This window comes from Centruroides vittatus, unplaced genomic scaffold, assembly GCF_030686945.1.
Source record: "Centruroides vittatus isolate TY-2023 unplaced genomic scaffold, ASM3068694v2 scaffold_450, whole genome shotgun sequence".
In the NCBI taxonomy this organism is placed as follows: Eukaryota; Metazoa; Arthropoda; class Arachnida; order Scorpiones; family Buthidae; genus Centruroides; species Centruroides vittatus.
The window spans coordinates 3,500,420-3,525,319 of NW_027122709.1; the positions used below are offsets into that span (position 1 = coordinate 3,500,420).

The 24,900-nt window shown below is 29.3% G+C and overlaps 1 protein-coding gene across 7 annotated transcripts in view; it reads right to left on the minus strand.

The window, feature by feature from the left end:
* The window catches only part of gw (trinucleotide repeat containing adaptor protein gawky), a 241,126-nt gene that overhangs the window by 193,691 nt on the left and 22,535 nt on the right, over window positions 1-24,900 (minus strand). For all 7 annotated transcript variants that reach the window (XM_067287367.1, XM_067287369.1, XM_067287365.1 and 4 more), the window contains exon 2: window positions 4,151-4,199. In XM_067287367.1, coding sequence (XP_067143468.1) covers window positions 4,151-4,177 — 27 coding nt within the window. In that variant the 5' untranslated portion in view covers window positions 4,178-4,199. The remainder of the gene's footprint in view (window positions 1-4,150; window positions 4,200-24,900) is intronic.

Here is a 24,900-nt window from a genome sequence, read left to right on the forward strand (position 1 = left end):
AATTACACACAGATAAAAAAAAAACTTAAAAAATGATCATATATCATTACATTTGATTGAATCCAAACATGTCAACCAGTACTATTTATATAAAACGGGACATCAGCTAGATGAATTTCCAGTTGATATCTAGTTTATGCACTGGCAACATCTCTAATAACACTGATCACAGTTAGTGTGCATTTGGATGGGAATTTGCAAATCTTAAGTGTTACCTTGAGTTAAAATTACTTCAGGAATAAGTAGTAAAATTCACATTGGCAATCTTTTTTTTCACAATTTTGAGATACATTTTTTGGAATGTGGGGATTATCCTACAAATATGGAAAAGTATGACAGAAAAAACTTGTAACCACCAGTACAATGCACATGGCTTTTGTATTGTGTATGGAATATTACATTTGCTTTTGTTTATCTATTTTTACAATTTGAGATAGTGTAAATTTTGGAATGGGGCAAAAGGCATGGTGAAAAAATTAAACACAGTAAACCCTGATGTAGCATTAACAATGCTGTAATATGAGTTTTACTGATATTATCACACAAACTGATTATATCAGTAAAAGCACTTTGACTTTCAATGAGTGTCTCATAAGCTTCAAGATCAGACTTAGAATGTAGTAAATTTGTCAACCCAAAAGAAAACAAAAAAATCCTTCAGTTTACTTTCATATGGCTGCCCACATTACATCATCCACAATGCTGCAAAGACAGGACAGAATGGATTCCAAAATGAAACTCACTTTGATATCAAAGATTTATTGGTGGATGTGTATTATTACTTTTAAATACTCAAGTGTGAGAAAGGCAGAAGCCAAAGGATTTTTGAGAGTTGTATGTGGATATCAGATTCAGAAAGATTTTAAAATCATAAAAATGTTTGATGCTTAGTTTGGAAACTTCTGACAACAGAATTCTTCAACTTTTTTGACAGACTGAAATCATACTTCCTGTCAGTTTATGAAAAAGCTGTTCACTTTGTTAGGCTTCAGAAAGCCTTTGAGAATCCTATGATAGAAGCATATTTCCTTCTTTACCAGTCAGTTTTACTTATAATGAGTAAATGTAATTTGGTCTTTAAAAAGAAGGAGAGTCAGTTATTAAAGTTACCTAAAGAAATGAGCATCTCTTACTGACAGTAATAAGCAGATTTCAAAATGAACCTCATGTTCAAAATAGGTGTGACAATCTTTCCTTGCTACCTGTCACTGAGCAGCAATATAAAGTATCTGATATAGAGCTATATGATGTCTTTGCCACCAAGCAGTGTTTGATGCTTATGCAAGACAATTAAACTCCAGTAAATATGAAACATTTTTTATTCAGGTGTTCAAAAGTTCATTATGAATACTGTTCAGTGATTGCAACATAAACTTCCACCAAGATGTGTCCAACAGGATTTATGTAAATTTTGAAGTGTCTTTCACATTTTATCAAGTAGTTCTATTGTGACAGATTCTGACATTCTGGGATATACGGTTGGGGCCCTAACCAGGGCCCCAACCCGAATATTAGAGAAAGCCACACACAACTTGCTCACCACGCACCTAGAGGATTAAGAGTTTACCATATCCAACTCCAATGAACTGATACAACAGCTTAAAAAACTCTCCTCCCCGGTCTACGCTACAGTATTGGACTTCAGATCATTATATCCCTCCATTGAGCTACCTCCGTGCTTCTGCGCACTAAGAGACTTCCTGTTCTCTAATGTCAACGATACATCACTACACCGAGAGATTCTGGAGCTGGCACACTTGATTTGTTATAGCTCGGTTTTTCAATTCAATGGGATTATTTACATGCAAAGTAAGGGTGTTCCTATGGGAAGCCCGGTGTCGGGGGATCTTTGCGAAATGGTGGTCAGACGATTGGAAAACATCACCCTTCCTACCTTCCTACCCAACATACTGCTCTATAAACAATACATTGATGACATCATCATCCTGTGGAAGACGGAACCAAATATAGATCAATTTATTAAAGCAATGAACAAAAATCCGTACGATCTGGTAATTAAGGTGGAGCAGCATAGTAACTCTAAAATCCATTTCTTGGATATAGATATTGCTTTTGAAGGGCCAAACATACACACTTCGGTGTATCGCAAAACTGATACTGCCTCCATGTATATTCCGATAGGATCCTGTGACCCATTTCAGTATAAAATAGCGGCCTTTAGAGCATTAGTTAGGAGGGCCTTTACGCACTCCTCCTCTCACCAGGCACTAAATCAGGAGATCAAACGTATAAACGAAATAGTGGTAGAACATGGATACACCAACCTGATAAGGGGACTATGTAGAAAGTACAGAATGAGCCAGAAACCGTGTAACAATCCGACGGAAAAGTGCTTAAACATTCAAGAAGACAATACTAAAAGGATTCCTATCACTTTTAACCCATGATTAAAATCATTATATGCTACGATATCCAAAAAACGTCAAGTCCATATAGCCTACAGAAAATGCCAGACCATTTTCCAAATACTCCGTAACGGAAAAGATCCTCCGAACCCAATCAGACTACCGGGAATATACACCATCCCCCTCAGAGACCACAGATTTGACAGAGATATGGTCTACATTGGCTCCACCAAACGTACAATGGGGATAAGAATTAAAGAACATAAGGCGGACATACTACACAAAAGGCTCACGACAGCTCTCTCAACATATGCCACCGATCAAGAAGTCACGGCGGACTTTAGCGCAGCTCGCGTTATCCTCACCACTAACCACCTGGAACATCTCAAATTATTGGAAGCTATGGAAATATACAGAGCAGGATGTAACACCACGTGCATCAATTTTAAAGACAAGTTGGCCCTTTCAGCAGCATGGCAGATCCTGCTGGAAGATAGTTTTTAAACATTAACATCATCACCGCTTCGAAGCGCATGCGCGCTGCACGGAACAGCGATCGTTTCGTTTAAAAAATATGTTGGAACGTTTTCACGTGACAGAATTCGAAACACGGTTCTTTCCAAAAGGAATATATTCGAAATTCAATGATCGGCGTAGATTTATTACTACAAAGCCTGAAGAAGAGCCTAGAAAAGGCTACGAAAACGTTTGCGACCCGAATACTAACCACTCCGGTTATCTGGTTTTTTACGTAAGTGTATTTTTTGTATGAATTTCCGGTGTGTAAAGAAGATTAAAAAACTTTTCGGAGCGTGGGAGACATCAACATCAACACTCAATCCAGTATATACAGATCGGATAGTATTCCTCCAAACTTTGAAACTCTCCCTTGTAATTCCAGCCTTTTATTTTTCTGACAGAAGCAATTCTTTTATAGTATTCGCGAGACTGTCGAACGGGTACTCTTTAAAGTTTTGTGTCAATTTTTCTTTTCAAAAGGTGAGAGTATAATAGCAAAAGTAGAGAATGGGCAGATGTCTGATGTTGTTGGGCAGTATGACTTATACAAGCCTACAGTAGGCCACAGTTCAATCTTATCTAAGAAAGATACAGTATAATCAAGAAGACTCAAGCAGCTAAAGGAGTAACAAAAATCATATCTAAGAAATAAAGAACATTGAAGAGCTCATAATGGAACCTGAAATTGATCTGACGACAGAAGAACACCAACAAACTCAGCAAGATATGTTTTCTTCTGAAAAAAAGGATTAATGCCGATATCTGCTATTAAAGATCTTTTGAAGAAGTGGGAGGATGTAAGAACAACATTTTAGAATGGCATCCAAACGTGGTTGAGGTTAATAGGCTTAGGGATCTCTACAATTACAATGCTATTAATTACTTCTGAAAAATCCTGGAGAGAGAAAAGCAATCGGCATTAGACAGATTCTTTAACCCCCACAAACAGAAAAACATCACTAATAAAAATGCAAGACTGTGTATATATGTATTTTTATTATTACATATAAATTAATGTAGTAAAAAAGTATATATTTTTTATTTTTGGGGGTCTCCAGAACAAATTAATCAAATTCCCATATAAACCTATGGTAAATTGATAATCAGTTAACGAACAAAGTCTTAGAATGAATTATGTTCGTTAACCGATCACCCACTGTATTTAACTAATCACACTCCAAGAAATAATTTAATATACAATGATCTTTTGCAATATATTATACTAATAAAGTTGAACACTGTTAGCTTTAAATAAGATTACATACCTGGTCAACAACATGACACAAGGCCATTTGCTGTGTTCTTTGACATCTTCTGCAATAAAATAAAAAAATTTTTATAATTAGAAATTAAACTATTTAAAAATACTGTATAGTATGTTTTTGTACAATGAATCAATTTATACAAAGGCATCATCAAATACAGTACATTCAAAAACAGTTCATGTGTGTATGAGAAAAACAGTTCATTTTTATAATGAAGTAAATACAGGGGTACTATAATTAACCAAGAGGTCTCTGTAGAAAAAGGGGTTCTTTTCGGTTAATGGGATGCCAGAAGACTATTTTGAAACACTATCATGTATAACAATTTAGCCCACACGCGACTGTGCCAGCTTCGAGTAACCCACTCGACTGTTTGTGGAGTACTTGGTGTTATATAGTTTTAGGGGATGTGGGGGCTTGCCCCCACCTAGGCACTGAGGTGTGAGCAATAGCAACGAGGTGCACATCTACATGCAAAGCATGTAGAAAAAGCATTAGACTGACGTGTTAAAAACTGATCTTTGGAGACTAATATCTCGTGATAGGTCAATAATTCTGGGGATGGTGTGAAATTCCTCATTCAGAACTTGAATCTTACCAGTTGCTGTACATATCAGCTGGCATCCTATTAACCAAAACGTACCAAAAGAGGTCTCTTAATAGTTCTTTCTATAAAGCTCTATCAAATGCAAGTAAATTTGATGTGTAAAATTCCAGTCAGGAAAGAGTAATTTCACAAATAATAAGTTTAGTTGCAAAATTTTCTAATAGGAGAAATTTGCACTAATGTCACTGCAATTTCATATTATGTAAGTTGTAGAACAACTGTAGAATTTGTAAAAGGGTTGCAAAAAAGTGTTCAATGTACATTTTGACAAGTCATGGTGCTAACATTATCTGATCACACATTATTCATCAAACTTTACTATCAAAGAAGCAATAATGCTAGTGTGAACTCAACAAATTTCATTATCTTTTAAATATTGCTAATGCCAGGAAAACAATGTGTATTTCAAATTAAGGAAGTTTTTGCAATGCAAAGCTGAGAAAGGATCAAAAACGAGTGGAACTAGAGAGCAGCAAATTCAATGGAGATTCCTCAAGGCATCTATAGTGTGTATACAATATCAAAGCAATTAAACATGCCCAATCTTACAATGCAGACATTTTGTGGAAAATATCCTGTATAGGTGAAATTGCATCATGAATTGCTTCCTTGTGATTATGCTTGACAGAAATCATTTGCCATCTCATTTTTAGCTTGAATTATGATTAATAATTCAGACCTGGCAATTTCTACCAACCAATGAAGCCCATTTTTACTTGAATGGTGTGAAAACTTACAACCGTCATGTTTGTTTTAGAGAAAACCTACTTGTTTATTAACAAATTCCTTTCTATCACATAAAAATCACATGATATGTGTTCCCAGTATTTATCATCACTGAACCATTTCCTTTTTGTTTTTGGAATAAAACACTGATCTGGGCCAGTGACATGTTCTGTCAATGCCACTAGCTATAGACACGTCAAAAGTATCATCCTTGCACTTCAGCAATGAAATGATTCAGATATCACAATTTTTATGCAAGATGGACCATCTCTACATGTTAGTGTCAATGTGAAAAGGTTATTGCATCAGCACTTCACAAATGAAAGCTTGATTATCTAATCATTTCCAAACAGATTGGCCACTATGATCACCAGACTTAACTCCTTGTAAATTTTGGTAATGGTATACTTATAGAGCCTTGTTTATTAGGGCAATGTTCCTAACTTGGCTGTCTTAAAATAAAATATTTTGTTACATATATGACAACTATATACAAGTCAATTATTGATTTGTATATAGTTCTATGTTACTGACGTGAACATTTTCATGTGTACAACTTGTGGTATGTGTAAAATGTGGAAAGTTACAACTTATGGAATCTGTAATTTTTACACTAAATTGCAGTAAAAGCATTGCTTTGTGTCCCTCAACTTCTGTATTTCCAAATTTCCTTGCCTTATATGTAAATTGCAGCAACATTAGTGTCAAACTTTTGCAAACCAAATTTGGTTACATTTAGTCCAATAGGCCTAGTTCTTTATACACAAAGCTCTAAACACCTCTTGTTTAAACTTAACTACCATGTATATCATCAGTTAAAATTTTTTGTAGTAATTCCCTAACACCTGAACAACTAATCAACAGTTTCCAATTTTTATTTCATGTTTATAATCTCAACACTCTGAAGTGTACAAAGTCTTGTATTTAATAAGTCACACTGTCCACACTATTTCCAGCAAAGCAGCGTAATGTAGCCAAAAATGTTTGTTTCATTAAATTTTATTAAACTGTTTTGCTGGAAATACTATGGAAAATATGACTTATCTGTAGGTTCCAGCTCACCTTGTACAGAATTTATAAAAATTAAGAAAATTTATAGACGAATACTATTTTATTTTACTACAAACCTTAATACTACATAATACACAAATATAATACATCAGCACCACACAATTTTAAATCTGTTGGATATCAGATTTAGTTATTGAAAATAGCTCCTGAGGTTATTTTGATGCTTAATCAACTAACAACACTTAATACTTTATGCTCATTGGAATTAAGTAATAAATCATTAAATTTCAGAAATCTGTAAATAAATTAACAATGAAGTAAAGTAAACTAAACAACGTAAAACAAAATGAAAGATGTAAGCTTACAAAAAAATCATCATTGAACATGGACAAGACAGGGATCCCCTTACTGAACACTCCTAAAATGTTTGCTTTCATTAAAACCCCTGCTATCAGGCCCATGAAAACAAAGCAAAAAATCACCTACAAGATTATTGGAGAATACCATACAAAAAAGATGCAATAATTGCAATACTAATATCAGATGTTTATTTTTAAAATGTATTTGTTAGAAATAAACTTCATAAAAATATTGAAATAAAGACATTGGGAAATACTAGTTTTATTTTGAACTTAATTAGTAATAAAAAAACAAAGATTATCAATAATTTAAGAATACAAGTTTTACTTCAAGAAAAACATTTTTTACCATTATTTTAAGAAAGATTATAAAAGTGTTTTTTGATATCAATAAAAGCATTCAACATAAATTTATTAAATATTTGCATGCAACAGAAAATTAAAGTAAAAAACAAGCAAATGTTTTACACAGACAATGCCTTTATCATTCAATTTACATACCATCTAATGAGTTCTTTCCTAAACATAAAAAAACTACTTCAGTATTGAATACCTGCAGTCATGCATTTTTATTCAACTGGAATGAATTGATAGACATAATAAATACTACTGAATCTATTTTTTATCGTCTGAAGAAGAACTACCAAGTTCGAAAACGTTAACGAAGATTTTTCGTTTTGCGTCCAACACCAGTAAAAGGTTCCCAAAAGTGTGAATCTATTACTTTTAAAGTTAATCTTTTTCTCTTATTCAAAATTGAAAGTGGATAATAAAATGAAGTCTAATATCTAAATATAGTGATACCTTGCACTTTGAAACTTTTAGAATTCAAATGTTAAATTCAAGACAAATCTGAGTTCAGATGTTTCTACATTCAAAATGTGCATGAAATGGAAAAAAGGCATTCACTGCATACACCATCTGTTGTATCACCCAACTCATCTTTTTCTCATACAGTAAAAGCATCTCTTGCATTACACTGTTTTCAGTGTTTTTTCAGCTTTATTTTTGATGTGTGTTTATATAACCTCTAACTCTCTACTATAACATCCAAAAGCATTTGGAAGCAACAAAGTCTAAGAGGAACATTGTAGTTTGACTATTAATGAATGAGGTGAAAAAGGAACTCATCACAAGCATAAAAGAAGTACACACAATGGATCAGTACACATAAACATGGCCTGGCAGCAATACCTGTATGATGCCAGAGTTGATGGGAAGTACCATCTTAAGGAAACAAAGAAGCAATAGAAGCAGCAAATGTGGCTAAAAAATATGACAATATTGACCTCCAAGAGACTATGTTATTGAGATGATATAATGTCTCCTAGTACTAGCAGTTGGCTGATATCTCAAAGGATTATTTGTAAGCCAAACAAGCTGCATAGTGACCTTAGGAAATAAACATCCACCACTCTTCACTACTATATATAATAAAATGAGAATTGCATTTACTAAAGTATTTACATACACTATATTTACTAGCATATAAAACAAGGTTTTTATTCATTTTTCACTGCTTCAAAAACCTAAACCATCCTATATGCATGAGCAAAGGATTCTTTGCATTTTTGCAAATAATTTTTGTGAACTGTATATTTGTATTTATTACCAGATGCTCACCCTCTGGTGTTTAAAAACATACCGTATTTTACAGACTATAAGACGCACTTTTTTCTTCGAAAAATTGCTTCCAAAATTCAGGTGCGTCTTATAGTCCGTAAAATACAGTAAGTATTTTATCCGAGTCGTTTGAATCGTTCTTGTGTATTGTCAGGAATAGAGATGAATAGCAATAAGAAAAGCAAAACTTTTGAATTGAATTCCAAATTAAAATTCCAAAATCACATGGGAGCCCGATATAAGTTTTAATCCATTTCCATGTTAAAACAGATGATTATTCGGAAATCAGAATTTAGAGAAATTCATAAGTATAATCGACGGAGAGTGGATTTCATTGTTAAGAATTGGCAAAAAAAGGTTCGAGTGTCCAGCTTTACGTGAACAAATTACGTTGTCGATTTTACAAGATTTTTCCTTAAAGTTTAAAATGCCAGTAATTTTTGTGGGACAATGTGTGCATTTGCATGCACTTGATATTTCATTTGTGATTAAACGAAATAAAAGTAGAATTGTATTAATAAAATGTAATTTTTCTTATTTTGATCTTTAAAAATCACACATCATCCTATATGAGAGATCATCTTATATGCAAGTAAATACAGTAAGTTGAAATATATATTATGCATTAAGCTAAAGGCTAGTTTGTCCATATTTTGTAATATCATAGAATGCATGATGAATTCCATTTTGGAATCTTCCAAATTCAATTTCAGTAAGAAGGCTTCTTAAATAAGCAGAAAATGTTTGTTTTACAATAAAACATTTGTATATTGTTTTGGAACCAACTGATTATGATAATAGCTGATTGATAACATTATCCACAATTATAGTAACCTGATTCCATTGCATAAACAATCCATAAACCCAATTTTTAAATAATGCAAATCTGCCACATTATCAGACTATAATATGAAATGGCAGTTTGTCTACTTCTAGTCAAATTACATGTAATTATTAAATTGATTTAATATTTCCTTATGTGAATAAGTAAGTGGAACAAATTTCTTCTTGTACCTGAACACCTCTGCATGATCCACTACCAATTTTTATGTAGTGAAATTCATTCAGGAAATTAACTTTACCCATATATCTAAATACCCAAGGTTAATGCCTCAAGAGCCTGTACCCAAGTATGGCTCTGCTCCTTGTTTCTTCATTCCTATCAATCAAATTCTTGACAAAAATTAAATATACTGTAAAAATAATTTATTGTTTAATTCCAAATACAAAATTATGTATCGATTTGTCCATATGGCATTGAATTGTCATTTCAATATATAAATCCATATCTAACAAATCTTAAAGCAAGCACAAAATTTGTCTGTAATAAGTCAATTATTTTAATGCTTACAAAACAGTGTAATGATTAATCTGTTATGATTTTCTGAATTAGTGTAAAATGTACAGCTAATACAAAATATACTAGTAATAACTACTACGCAGACATACCTTAGTTTAAGGCACTTTGATAACAAACATTAATAACTGTAACTGGCAAATGCATTATTATTTTGGTATTTTCCTTGCTCTTAAGGGAGGTTTTCAAGATTTCTTTCAGTTATTTGTTTTGCACCATTTTTTTAAGTCTGGAATTATTGTGCACTTATAAATAACCACTTAAAAGTGGTTAAATTTAATATTACTTTATTTTGCTGGTTCATTGTGCACTTAATGAAAAATAGTGTGAATATATTTTTAGTCTTATATATACTGACAAGTGAAAAAAAAGGCTGTTATTTGCTTTAAGGCAGTGGTTCTCAATCTTCTTGAAGTCAAGAAATGCTGAACTTTGATATATTTTCTGTGGAACACTTACAATACATCAACTTTAAAGCAGGGATGGCAAACCTTTTTGAAATCAACTGCACTCGGTCTAGCAGATGACAACATTGGCGTTTGCCAATTACGTTCCCGTACAAATATTATTTTACATTGTATTGATTTTTCTTTTGCAACAATTGTTAATCGTATATTTGATTTTTCCGCAGAACACTTGAAGTGGCTTCACGGAGCACCCGTGTTCCGCAGACCACGGATTAAGAAACAAGACTAAGGCAATATTCACTTTACTGCATTGGTCTAAATCTAGCCTGCCGTGTTAGCAAGATATACATGTATTCCATTATAGCTTGTGTTTATTATTCTAGAAAATTATCATATGTTCAGAATGTAATAGTGAAGGAGAATAACTGGTTTATTTTATGGCTAATTTTTAATTATAATTTTTGTGATTTTCATCATGTCTTATATTTATAACCTCAGCAAAAATCTGCAGCCTGATTATGGCACATACAAATACTGCCTTATATAAAAGCCAAACAATTGCCAGAGTATATCACTTAAATTATATACTACTATTATAATTAGTAGTAGTAATATAGCCTATATAATCTAGCAACCATTTGACTAATATATAACTATTGGGTTTGTATGTGTATATTTGTACTGCCTTATAACTAGTTATACAAACTATGTGCAAAGCAAATGCTATAACCACCCTTTGAAATTTTTTTGTTTTTGTATTGGCAACTTAAGCTTATAAAAATTTGTGATTTATAGGCAATCTCAAAAAAGATTTGAGATATAAAAATATCTTAATACATCCATAAACAAAAATTACATTCTCTTATGAAATGCAGATTGTTGAATCTCTCAGCAGTATAATCCATATAGCACTATACAAACGAACAATTCTCAAAATGCCTATAGAAGTGAGCCTCTTGCTGTTACTGAATGTTTAGAAAATTCTAAGATTTTTCAAAAATGGATCACAGATGTTTTCTAACAAAAATTACTGTAATTTATTGTAATACAGTATATATCAGTAATATTATTTGCAAAAGTTTTAAATAACTAAGTAGTTAATAACAACCAACCATTTATATTTCTTTCCCTTTAAGTCAAGAAATGTGATATTTAACCAGTAATTTTTAAGAAACTACATTACAGAATCTTTCTTAAAAAGACAAATTACTAGAATCTAAAATCTAGTCAAAATTAAAAATAATTTTAGGTTTTCACTTCATTATTGATCCGATTTTTTTCTATAATAAACATCAAAATTTTTAAAATAATATGAAGAGTTTTATATTCTAAGTTTCATAAAATTAAAAAATTTAAAAAACCAAAATGAACACTTCAACAAAAACTTTACATTCAATAACATGTGTCATATTTGAATATGACACATGCAATTCAATGTAAAATTTTTGTTGATATGTTAAACTTTAATATGAAAACAAAAATGAAGATTTTAAACTGCTAAATTTTTGTTGTTGTTTTCTTTTTTTTAAGGCATGTTTAAGATATCCAGTTAGGTGAGGTAGTAAATCAATAGACACAGTTATTTTGTTTTGAAATTTTAGTTATATCCCCCTAATTTCAAAAATCCTCTAAAATATCTCAAGAATAAACAAGGGCATTTAATGTGTAAACTGACAACATTAGAAATATATTATTTGCTGCTAACTTTAAAAAGATATTTCCACTCCAATATTAACAATAAGAAAGATTCATTGGATGAATTCTTCAAAATGAAAGAGTGCTCTGATGCATAAACCTTCACTTCCTGTTTGCACACAAGTGTAAAATGTGCCCTAAATCAGCACTGCAGCACTCTTCATTTAAACTATAAACCTTTCTTGCATCATGCATCAATACTTCCTTGTAACTACTATCAGAGTCAATGTTTTTAAAGAATGCAACTACCTGTATAAAAATGATAATTTATACATATATTAAAATATTTAATGGATTCAAAACCATGCTAAATTATTATTAAAAAAATTAAATATTTTATCATTTATAAATAGATATGAGTCTATTAAATAATGTCACTAATTTACCAAAAAAATTTAATTATATATTATTAGCACAATTCTTTTAAATTGTTTAAATTATTCTGGTTAATTCAGAATCTTTATACTTGATTAGCATATTTGGTTAATGTTAAATTTTGACTTTTAATTTAATTATTTTGTATCTGTTGATGATTTTTTTGACATTATTCCAACAATAGAAAAACTATTCCATTTTGTATACAATAAATAACAATTTTCATAAATCATAACATATGTCACTAAAATTTCAAAGTAAATTAATTACATAAAAATTATTATTATTATTTTATGAGTAATAAAAAATAACATAGTATTTTTAGTTTTATATTCAAAAAGACTTAAGCTATATAACACTTTGTATTTTACCATCAGAGATTTTTACTTAACATAAAATGCTTGATATCCAATATATTGCAGTAAGAAATTCAGACAAGTGTTTAAAGTTTTCCTTTTTATTATTTTTTTTAACTGACACATTACACATTAGCTAACGAAGTTCAATTATTTCAGATGATCTATGTTCTAATTTTATGTAATTAGGAGACCAAATGATTTTATTTTAATTTTTTTCCAGTATTTTATTTTGTTTATAGTGTGTAATACTTCAAATAGCACAATATTGTATCAAGTTCCAGAAATAACCAGTAATTTAGAACAGTTGAAATTAATCACCTTATTTACTTGCTATTAATATGTTTGACTTGAATACATTATTAAAATATTTTGAATGTGTCTGATCTTCATTTGTCTAAATTCAAATTAGCTATAACTAAATACAGCATTTTACATTCAAATAAACTAGCCTGCAGTAAAAGCATTGTACTGTATTATTACAAATAGTAGCATATTCCATTATGTTTAAAATTTGATGAAGAAGCTAACAAATGAACCATTTTGCAACTAAATTTTGATATTAAGTTTTGTGATTAATTTTTGCTCTTAGTCAGCAAAAAATTACTGTATAAACATCACATCAAAACTAAGACTACTTACTGCAATCACAGATAAATGTTATCAAAATTAACAGACCCCAAAATATACAAGTTATTATATATTATAAAAACTTTCCTTATTACAATCAGAATTTAGTCATTATCTTCATCATCATTAGGTAAATAGGCCTTACCTTACTTTTGTGTTTATCAGCAACACTAGACTGTTAACCATAATTGATAATGGGAGCATTTTATCAGCACCAATGGTTTAAGTAAATTTTTAGTAGTGATGTAATGAATAGTATATTCGGCTAGGAGCGTGGCCGAATACCGAATATTCGGCCAAACTATTCGATTTGATTAATGCACGTACGAAAATTGGCACGCAAACCGCATTATGGCAAGGATCGTGCACTCTGCTCTCTATTGGCCCACTGTCACTACGATTTTTTCTTCCAGTAGGTCTAAATAATTTAATTAATTAATTTAAATAATAATTATTAAAGTTAATGCGAGATGAAGCCTAACGTCTACCTCTAGTGCCAAATTGGTTTATAATTTATGTAATAGCCGTAAATAGCCCGATACAATTCGGCAGTTGTTGGTATTTAGATGTAAGTTATAACTTATAAGTTATTTTATTGCAATCAATCTTTTTAACTCTAAAATTTTGTTTTTATTAAGTATTTGTAGACTGAATAGTGCCCAAAGGATATACTTTAGTGGGGACATATGGTCTAGTTTCTGCCCAGTTGTGGAACAGTTCAAATATATTATTGGGGTTTTCTATTTGTGAAGTTTTGTTATATTTTGTTGCTATTGTTTTTGTCAATATTTTTAAAATTAACATGATTTCAAATGTTATCTTTTGCATATAATGAAAAATGCTCATTCTTTGCTTTATATATAAAATAAATTATATATTAGTTACTCATCTTCTAGAAATAGATAAATAATTCTTTCATTAAATACGATAAGTTTCAATAAAACGTTTTGTAAATCATTTTAAAATATCGTAAAAAATATAAAAATATACGCGAATACGAATATAACATAATTAACTAAACAATAATATTAATGCCCGATACATTTTAACCTACACGCCGTCAATGCCATAAGATATCGGGCTAGATAAAGGCTATAATATTATTTAATTACGAAATAATTTAATACTAGAGTTAGATGCTATTTCTTATTAACTTTAATAATTACAGTTTAATTTTCAGCATTAATAAAAGTTGCCAAAATGATTAATTTACTGTGTTTTTGTTATTTCTTACTCCTGTTTTTAGGTATTCGGTATTTGGCCGAATAGTGAAAAATAGGCCGAATACCAAGTAGTAACCGAATATTCGTTACATCACTAATTTTTAGTTGTTATTCACAATAAAATCATTTAAATTTAATATTATGCTAGCTGTTATTGAAGTTGATAGTAATTATAATTGTCTGTCTACTATTGTTAATTAATATAATATCCATTAGTCTTCAAGTTATGCACTTTTAATTTTAAAAAGGACATCTTAAAACAATCTAAAACAACCAATTAGCAATTGCCAAATAAATCATCTATCAAGCTATAGCCTATTAAGGCTAATAACTAATTATTAGATACAAATCTATTTGGCTAGAGATATTAAGAAATTGTGGTTTAGTTGCCTAAGTTTAGTAAGTAGAATTAAATTTATTTGACAACATAAAATATATTGGGAAGTTGTTTACAATTATAGGCCTATATATTACCAATTAGCAAGTATCTTTTTACCAATAGTAAGACCAAAATAACTTAAGTGCAAAAATTTTTAAGTGAATCCACCTAAATATTGGTTTTATCCACATGATTATTGGTTAAACATGGAGGCATCCTTTAGAAATTTTATATATTGCTTAAAATTTTGGCACTTTAAAGTTATTTTTAGTGCTGGTAAAAAAAAAGAGATGCTTGTTAATTGGTTGTTTTAATTTTGGTCAATACAAAAAATTTTAATCAAATCTATTCTAAACATCCTTTCAGTGTTTGTCAATGAAACCAGAATTTCCTCTAATTGTAGTCTTATTTACAGTAGAGAGTCGTTTATCCGAACACGGGGTTATCCAAACAACCCCAGTCCCCAATTGATTCAAATAAACGACTCTCTACTGTACTTATTTTGCATAATGTTATTAGTTGGTTATTATCAATTTAGGTGGCTCCCAAAATAATTGCAACAAACAGAATTCTACCATAAGAATTACTATGTAACTAGTGAGACAAATACAAATTAGTATAAAAATGCAATTTATATAAACACTTTTACACTGATCATTTTATTCTACATAATCATGAATAATTGAAAACAAAAATATCTAGACAAGTCAAGAACGTGATGAATCCTTACCAAATGAAGATTATGGTGTAGAAAAATTGTATTACCAATCTACGTAGCTTAAAAAAACAATTTGTATAACTGCACAAAATGTTAATATATCTGGCCACATTGTCAAGTTTGTCTGTCTGTGTAATTTCTTGAAAATATTAAAATATAGAGGTTGGATTTGAGGTTTTTGTGGCACAAGGACCTAGATAAGCCAAAGAGTGCCAGGTCTGACCAGTTATTAAGATCTGAAGGACCTGGCAACATATGTCATAATTGTTCTGTTATATATAGAACTCTAGAACATACAAATTTATTGCCTTCAGATATGCCATTGTAGGTTGAATTTGTCTATCATCATCTAGTATATTCCATAGAGCTTGGTCATCTGAAGATGTATGTTGTTGAAGGTGACATTTTCTGGTTTGTTACTACTGAGGGCACATTAGTAAATTTATGTTGTTGTAATACACATTACTAAAGACAGTAAGTGGGGTGTAACAAGTTGAGCATATCAGTTGGATATCCATTTTTATTAGATAGTTGTATGTTAGTCTTGTGTGTCCAGTTCTTAGACAGGCAAGTACAAAATATAGAAATAATTCAAAACTGACTAAATTTTCTTTGTTTCTTAGAAAAGATCTTGCAAAATACACAAATATTCCATTGGAGTTAAAATTTCAAATGAAATGTTTTGGATAATATATTTTGTTCATTGTTTTGTTAATAATACAAGACAACTACCAAAGATAATCTATAATCAAATCGTGTAATTCTGAAGAAAAAAATATTCCGTATTGTTCTATTTCTGTGGCTAATGTCCTTGCACTCACCACAAACAAAAACCAAGATTGTGACTTAAACTTTAAGTCTCTTACATGTGACAATGTTTATTTTTTACATAACTGAACTGTTAGAATGTTTTCTAAAAACAAAGCTTAATGATTTAATAAATTTTCAATGAAAAGAAAAAGCTCTTAATCTGTTATAAAATTCTTGAAAAAAATTCCAGGGATGACCGAGCCATTCCTATCCATTGTTCTAAATGGCAAAATTCAGTTCGTTTATTTGATTATTTATTTATTTTTTTTGATACATTGTAAAATGTTTAAATTCTGAATTTTTTGTACTGTTTTGTATGTAAAACTATTTAATAGTATTATATTGCACACAGTAAAACCTCATTAACTTAAACTGCATTAATGTCAAAGTCACATATCTAAGCTACCTATTTGCATTTTTCACCATATTTTATATGGGTTGTTTATTGCTGACAATACACAAGAATGATTCAAAGACGAATAGAAATAGAAAAAGCAAAGCTTTCCTATTGGTATTCCGTTGCATTTCAAAGCCATACAGGAGCTAGATTATTTTTCATGTGGGAATAAATGAAAACCTATGACGATTATTCAAAAATCATAATTCTGAGAGACTCCTAAGTGTAACTGACAATTGATTCAACTGTTAAAAAATTGGCAAAAAAAAAGTTTCCAGATTGTCTAGGTTTACATGAACAAGTTATGTTGTCAATTTTATAAGATTTTTCCTTAAAGTTTAAAAATGTCAGTAATTTTGTGTCAGACAGATGTCAAAGTGGATGTTTAAACACAAAGAGCACAAATGCATATAGAATGATCTCGCTCATTTGTTTCAATAATACTACATAAAATGACAATAATTGTTCTCCTATAAAATTTCTCAATAAATAGCTACAAGCAGCACATACAATTATATCAGACAGTAATATATGATTAATTTACGGCTGACTAGTTACAAGCAACCCAGACAAAGTAGCCATTTTGTAAAAATGCAGCATTCTCTATAGTTCATAATTGTGAATAGGTTGCAGGCAAACCCATTTTCCCCCATGTACCCTCAAAATCTTTGATAAATCTGTGATCTTCATTCTCCCTTATATTCCATGTGAATACAATCAATTAACATAAGCAAATACAATATCATTAAAACCTCATGTCTACATCCTTTTATGGATACAGTATGTTAGTAGCATTTCAACTGGTAAACTAGAGGTGCATTGACAACACATTCAAAACCATCATAAACTGTAATGATTGTGAAGATTTTTTGTAAAGTCTAAAAATAAATAAAATTTCCAGATTAAAAACAAGTAAAAAATAACTACTCTTTCTTATCCGATTGTCTGCTAAAATAAATCGCTCAAATAAATAACGAAATAAATACTAAATTTTAATTACCAATAACTTCGTGTTCATTGATTTCACAAATTCCAAATGCATTTTCGCTTACAACAATGCCTCATCAGTGGACATAATGAACTTTAACAATTTCTGTTCCTTTTATGCTGGATGATTTTTTCCCAGCATGCATCTACATTCATTCCGGTATTCAGATTTATCACATTTGCATATGCTACAATATAAAAATGTTGTATTATTCTTCTTTTGAAAAATAATTTTTAACTTATTATATAAAGTTTGGTTAACCCCAACAGTTTGGTAGAATCTCTACTACAGATAGCCTTGCCAGACTCTTAAGGAATACATACAAAAATATACACATTAAACTAAAATACTTATGCCTAAAATCCAAAAATTATGTTAAGTATTTTAGTATCTTCATTTAATAAAATATATTCAGATACTATTATATTATAGATATAACCAAAGTAGAAAAATCTGAATAAAGATTTATTATCTATTCTTTCAACTTATATTAATTACACATCATTTAACTTATTCAAAATATTAAAAATATCCAAAACATCTCATTACCAAAATATTACAACAAAATCAATTTATCACCATCATGAACACTTTATTAAAAAAAAGCACAAAAATTTATGGTATGTCGCAATCCAGAAGAAATTCTTGTCATTTCAGATATACCCACCTGCATCTCAAAAGTTATTCATTCCTAATGTAGTCTGTATATACCAATGATGTCCAAATACTTTGATTGGTGGGCCACATTAGCATGTGCTGCAGGCCAAATCTGCCCACAGGCCATTGTTTAGGTACCACAGCACTACTGATGTTTTAAAAATAGTATCAGTAGTTAATAATTGTCAACAATCTTAATCCATCTATAATGATATTTGCCTTCAATATATAAATGAGCAATTTCAGAGGTCAAATTGAGTAACTCCCTTAGTTATGTGAAGGAACATAAAAAATAATATAACATATATATATGTTATTTCAAGGATATTCTATCATAAAATAAAAGCTACACCTGTAATAACACATTATATATTAAAATTTAAATAAACATTGTAGAATTTTTTTTTTAATTCTTTCTTTATTTTACCAATTTCTCCTTTTGTTTTGTGAGGTTAAGTCAATTTGGCAAATGAGTTCAAATTTAAAATTATAAAGTGATACAAATCACATTATTTTTGTTATGCAGACTAATTTTAAATTTAATATTATGATCGGTCTTTATAAGTTCTAGAAAAATATTTTATTCCTATCATATTGCTAAGTTAATAAATACATTTGATTTATTTTGTATATATGGAAAGCAAGCAGCAAAACAAATTTAAAACCATAAAATGCACAAAATACTTATAAAATTACATGAACAGATATAATTTAGATTCCCACTGTTTTTTAAAATATGTAGGCCTATACAGACATACCATGGTTAATGTTAACTCTGATAACAGCCTTGATATAATGAAGTCTGCAATTTCCAGTCCCATATAACATAAAAATATTAAAACTTCAAGATCAACACCAGGAAGTCATCTGATTGCCTAATGAACACAACTGATCACATACTCCAAGTTATAAGTGTGTCTGTTTTAACAGTTTCACGTCATCGGAGTAATTTAGTTGTTTACAAAGTGTGTTTCAGTGTGGTGTATTGCAATAAATAAAGTCTGAAGAAAAGAATAAGTTGTACTAAAGGTCAAAAATAACATTGAATAGATTAGAAACGAAAATGGCTCAATAGGTTTCAAAACTGTGGTCAAAGAGAATTGCATTTAATAAATTTCATACAAAGATAATGGTTTTTCAGTGAAAGACTTAGAAAAACTTGTTAACAACAAAGTAAAAAACAGAAAAAAAAATAAAGAAAAAGTTTAAAAAGTTCCTAGCAACCAAAGATTTAAAAAGATGATTGATCATGATTTAGAAATAAGTTATTGTTAAGCAATCAGTATTAATTGCAATAAATCTGTACAGGAATTGTTAAATAAAAAAAAAAAGCATAAACAAATCAACTTTAAATTCTTATTTTAAAATGTCACGATTTTATACTTCTTTGAAATGCAATATATTGGCTTTCTAATTAATAATTTTTTTTTTTAAAAAAAAGAAAATATCTTTCATTTTCTTTATGTAAGAACATATTCCTATTAGCCATAGTATTTTTAACTCTGAGAATGAAGTTTCACTTAGAAGACAGATTCCACAAAATTATTTTTTGTTAATCAAAGTGTGTGTGTGTGTGTATACATACATACATATATATACATACACACACACACACACACACACAGGCATCTAACTTTTAAAATCTAATAGTTTTAATTAAGCTTTTTGATTTTTAAAATGAATTTACTATTTCCCAAGTTATAATCATGCCACAATACTCAAATGTGTAATCAAATTTAAATATCAATTTTTTTCATAAAATCAAAACAGAAATGAAGTTTAAATTTGATGCACAATATTCCTATGTTGATGTAACCTAAAAATGGTTTCAAAAATCCAAAAATAAATAACTGCTAAATTTTAAACTAAAAACTTTTGAAGATTTATAAAACTGTAGTTAAAATTAAAAACAGATATTAAACTACTAAATGCAGTCAAAACATCAAAAACTTAAGAAAAAATTTAAATAGAACATTATATAAATGGGTTAACAACTTTGATAATTACTTTTTCGTTAATAAAACGCATAAAGAAATATTCTAAATATATCCTAATCTTATTTAAAAATCAATATTATAGTTATATGACATTTATAATTTAAAATTATAAAAACTCAATATCTATACATTTAATTTGTTGAATATAAAATATGTAACCAATTCATTAAATAGGCCTAATAAAATTTAAGTCTAATTTAGCAAGAGATGGATAGGCTAATCTTTTTTTTTTGTGTGTAGGTTTGTGTATGTTTTAAATAAAGCAATGTTAAGAATAAAAATTATTATAACAATTTAAATAAATGTAACTTTTAAAATAAAAAAAAAAACATAAATCATAAATATGACACTTCTATTGAAGTTGAAACCAGCTTGGAATAAACCACACCTTCCACACAATAAGTGTTTTTTTGCTGAAAATGAAGACAAGACAAATGTTTTCAACACTTTTATAGGGCTACCTCAAGTTTTAACCAAATACAATTCAAACATTTAAACTGAGACTTTTAATTTTCAAATTTGAAATACAAATTTGAAAGCACTGGAAGAATGTTACTTCTTTCAAACTCTCAGTTTAACCATTCAAATTGTATCACTTTAAAACTCAAGGTAGGCCTCAAAGTGACTGAAAGCATTCATTTTAATAAAGTGTCCATATATAAAAATATACCAAACTTCAAAATAATTTAATTATTTTGAAATCTTCTTATAAATTAATTATAAAAAAAATTACAAATTAATATAAAAAACCAATAAAAACATTTTAAAAAACAAAAATTCCCAACTACCCATTTTCAGAAGTTCAAAAACATTTTTAAAAAAAATTCTATAGAATATAATTTCTGCATTCAAATTTCTATTAAGCTTTTATTTAGCACAAAAAAGGAATTTATATTGTGTGTGTATGTATGTATATACATTTTTTTTTTTCACATTTTAAATTACATATCTAAAAATAAGAAAACAAGTTTTTAGAACTTGTTTGGATCAATGCTACGTACAATAATCTGATGAGTTCAAAATTGTTTTTCTAAATTTATTCTTTAATAAAAAGCAATAGTAAATTTAAATATTGACTTACTAAACAAGATTTAAATCTTTTTGTTGAATATATTTTTTTTATATTATATTATATATGTTATATTTATGTTCAGTATGCTATTTATTTTTCAAAATTTTTATTAAAAATCTGTAAAATAAAATTGCTAGAAAAAGACATTAAAAGAAAAATAACCTCTCTCTTAAAGTAACAACTATTCCAAAGCTGACTGACTATACATTATATTGTTTTATAAAAAATTAGTTTTTACACCCCACTTTGCCCAAGTTCATATTTAAAAACTACATACTTTCCATGTAGTTTATAGTCATGTCCTTTTAAGTAGCAAGTTTATAGAAAAATTATTAGAATTAGTTTGGTTTATTTGGTTACAGCAACACGACACATGGGCATCTGCCAAGGGGGTGCCTCCCAGGAGGACTTATGGGAAACTACCAGTGTTCAGTGGTTTTATCCACTTTGCTACTGGTGGCCACTTATTAGAATTAAATACATTCAGAAATGAAAAAAACCCAAATTGTTAGATGTGGAAAATTAGACTCCATGCTATAAGTATTTAATTAAAGTGTGAAAACTATTTGCTATCCGTCACAGTAATAATTAGTTAGTTGGATTTGGGGGTTTTGTGGCACAAGGACCTAAGTAGGCCAAAGAGTGCCAGGTCTAGCCAGTTCTTAGAAGATCTAATTATGACAAAATTGCTAGGTCTTTTATTTTGTTTTATGTCCTAGAGTTCTGTTTATTGCCTTAAAATATGGCACTGTAGGTTGAATTTGTCAATTATTATCTAGTATATTCCATAGAGCTTGGGCACCTGAAGATATACGTTGATGAAAGTAGCATTCTCTGGCTGTTCTGTACTGAGGACATGTTAGTAATATATGTCTGATGGTACGTGAGGTGTGACTAGTTGAGCATATTAATTGGGTATTTCTCATTATTAGATAGTTGTGTGAGATAGTCTTGTATCCAGTTCTCAGTCAAGCAAATACTATTCCTTCTTTCCAGTTTCTCTGTTGGCTAGTTGTTGTCCATTTTATTAATTCTGGTTTGATGGTGTGTAGTTTATTGTTGAGTTGTTTGTCCTAGTCCTCTTGCCATTTGTTGTACATAAACTTGTTGATACAGCTGTATAGATCTTTATAGTATGGTCTGAAAGTTCCTGCTTGGTTTGTTTTCTTGTTTTGCAAGTTTGTCTGCAGTTTAATTTCCTTGGAGTCCTGTATATCTGGGCAGCCAATAGAAGGCTATCATATTTCCTGCATGTTTGAGACAAAGTAGGTATTGTATGCTGTTGAGTATTAGGTGGTCTTATCCTGTAACTAATAATGGCCTGTAGTGCGGCAGTAATGACACTATGCAAAGTAGACATGATATATCATTGTCACAGCATTCAAGTGAACATATGTTGTTTTGTTTTAAAATTATATTCTATTTTGTATGAATTAATATTTTTATCATATCAATTCATACAAATATATATAATTTAGTTTATTATTTCTAAAATTTTTTTGCCAATAAATGGCACTACAGCAAATAGAAAGTAGACAGATATTAATTGTTATATAGAAATTCAATGCAATATTTTTGGGTGATATGTACTGGTACAACATCTAAGTTAGATGTCTGAATGTAACTGCCAAGTTTCATCCCCCTAGTTTGTTTATTGATTAATCATTTAAAAAAATATATTAAATTAGATTACATCTATGCCTCTTGAGTATAATTCTAAATAAGCATTATAAACAATTTTTTTAAAATAAATATAGCCTATATATTGTTTCATCTAGACCAGGGGTCAGTTCATCCAGCCCGCCACCACACTGAACCACAAACGAGGTAAAATATTTATATGGAAATATCATAGTTTGTAGATAAACTTATACTTACTATGTATAAAAAATTAAAATAAGTGCCAGTAGTAGTCCAATTTGATTTTTGCATCTGACAATAATATATATGTTAGGAAAAATCAGCAAAATAAAAAATTGAGACTTTTTGCAACTTTGGATATAAAAGCACTTTTTGTGTAAGTATCAGAAATAAAGTTTCTAACAAAAGCAATCACAAGCTTGCTGCAGCCATCATATTTGTGTATTAGTATATAAATATGTTGGTTGTCTTTATTTTTTTGTGTATTCAGTGCGCTGTATTGAACAAAATGGTTATGCGGCTCACGCTTGTCATTCTCTCGGTTGTCTGGCCCGCTGTGAAAAAAGTTTATTGGTCTAGATCAGGGGTCACCAAACTTTTGATTAAAACAAAGCTAACACTAAATAAAAATAACATTTTTCAAATCATACTATTACTTAAAAAAAAAAATAGACAATATGCAAGAAACTATCCTTTCTTCTTGCCTTAATAAAATGTGTACAAACAGAAGCAAACATAATTTCAATTAAACTATCTGATTTCTAATAATTTTGGATACGTAACAATATGACATTTGTTCATACATATCTGAATGTCAAGTATTTACAACAAATTAAATTTCTGGTTAATCATATTGAAATCCAGATAGTGTGTTTTGCAATAGTGACAATTCTTTCAATGAAGCATTCCTAGCAATTCTAATGGACTTACGAAGGCACATAAGACAAAATTTAAATTAGAATTCTTTCAATTTTAATATCTCTTGTAGGTACTTCATTTGATGATATCTAAATGTCTTATTCTGAAAATGTGCTTAAAATAAAAACATGCAATACAAGCCTTCAAAAATGTTAGACAAAATAAAAAATTTGTTTACCATCTCAAAATCAATGTTTTTACAATTTTGATATGTTTATATTAATATTAATACTAATGTTTAAAAATTCTTAAAATACAAAAGCTGTTATTTTATTCATTATCACAATTAAGTATATTATTTAGAAAGCGTTTCATAATTTTTTAAAATTGTATTTCAAAACTGTAATTACACTAATTGATCAACTTTAAATAATGAAATTCAAAATTTATATATATAAAATTTTCTTATGCTTAATTAAAAATTTCACATAAAATCAAGCTTATCAAAAAAGACATGTTTGGACTTATCACCTAGTCTAAAAGAAAAGAAACCTTTTAAAAAGAATCTTATCTCTTTTTTCATAAAAAGGTACTCCAAACTAGGCACTGTAGTAAAGGCTTAATTAAGCAGATAGTTTATTGGTTATCATAGCAACTGAACTATCGACAAATGACTACAATATTGATCTGTGATAAAGATTTTAATTTTATGTAATCCTAATTAAGTAAACTAATGCTTTGGGAATAGGTAATTGATTCAAATAAATTTTCAAAATAAAATATTGATTTTTGAACTTACTATTTCATGTTATTGATTTATTCATTACTTAGAATAGAAAATGAAAATTAGACTTTCTAAATAGA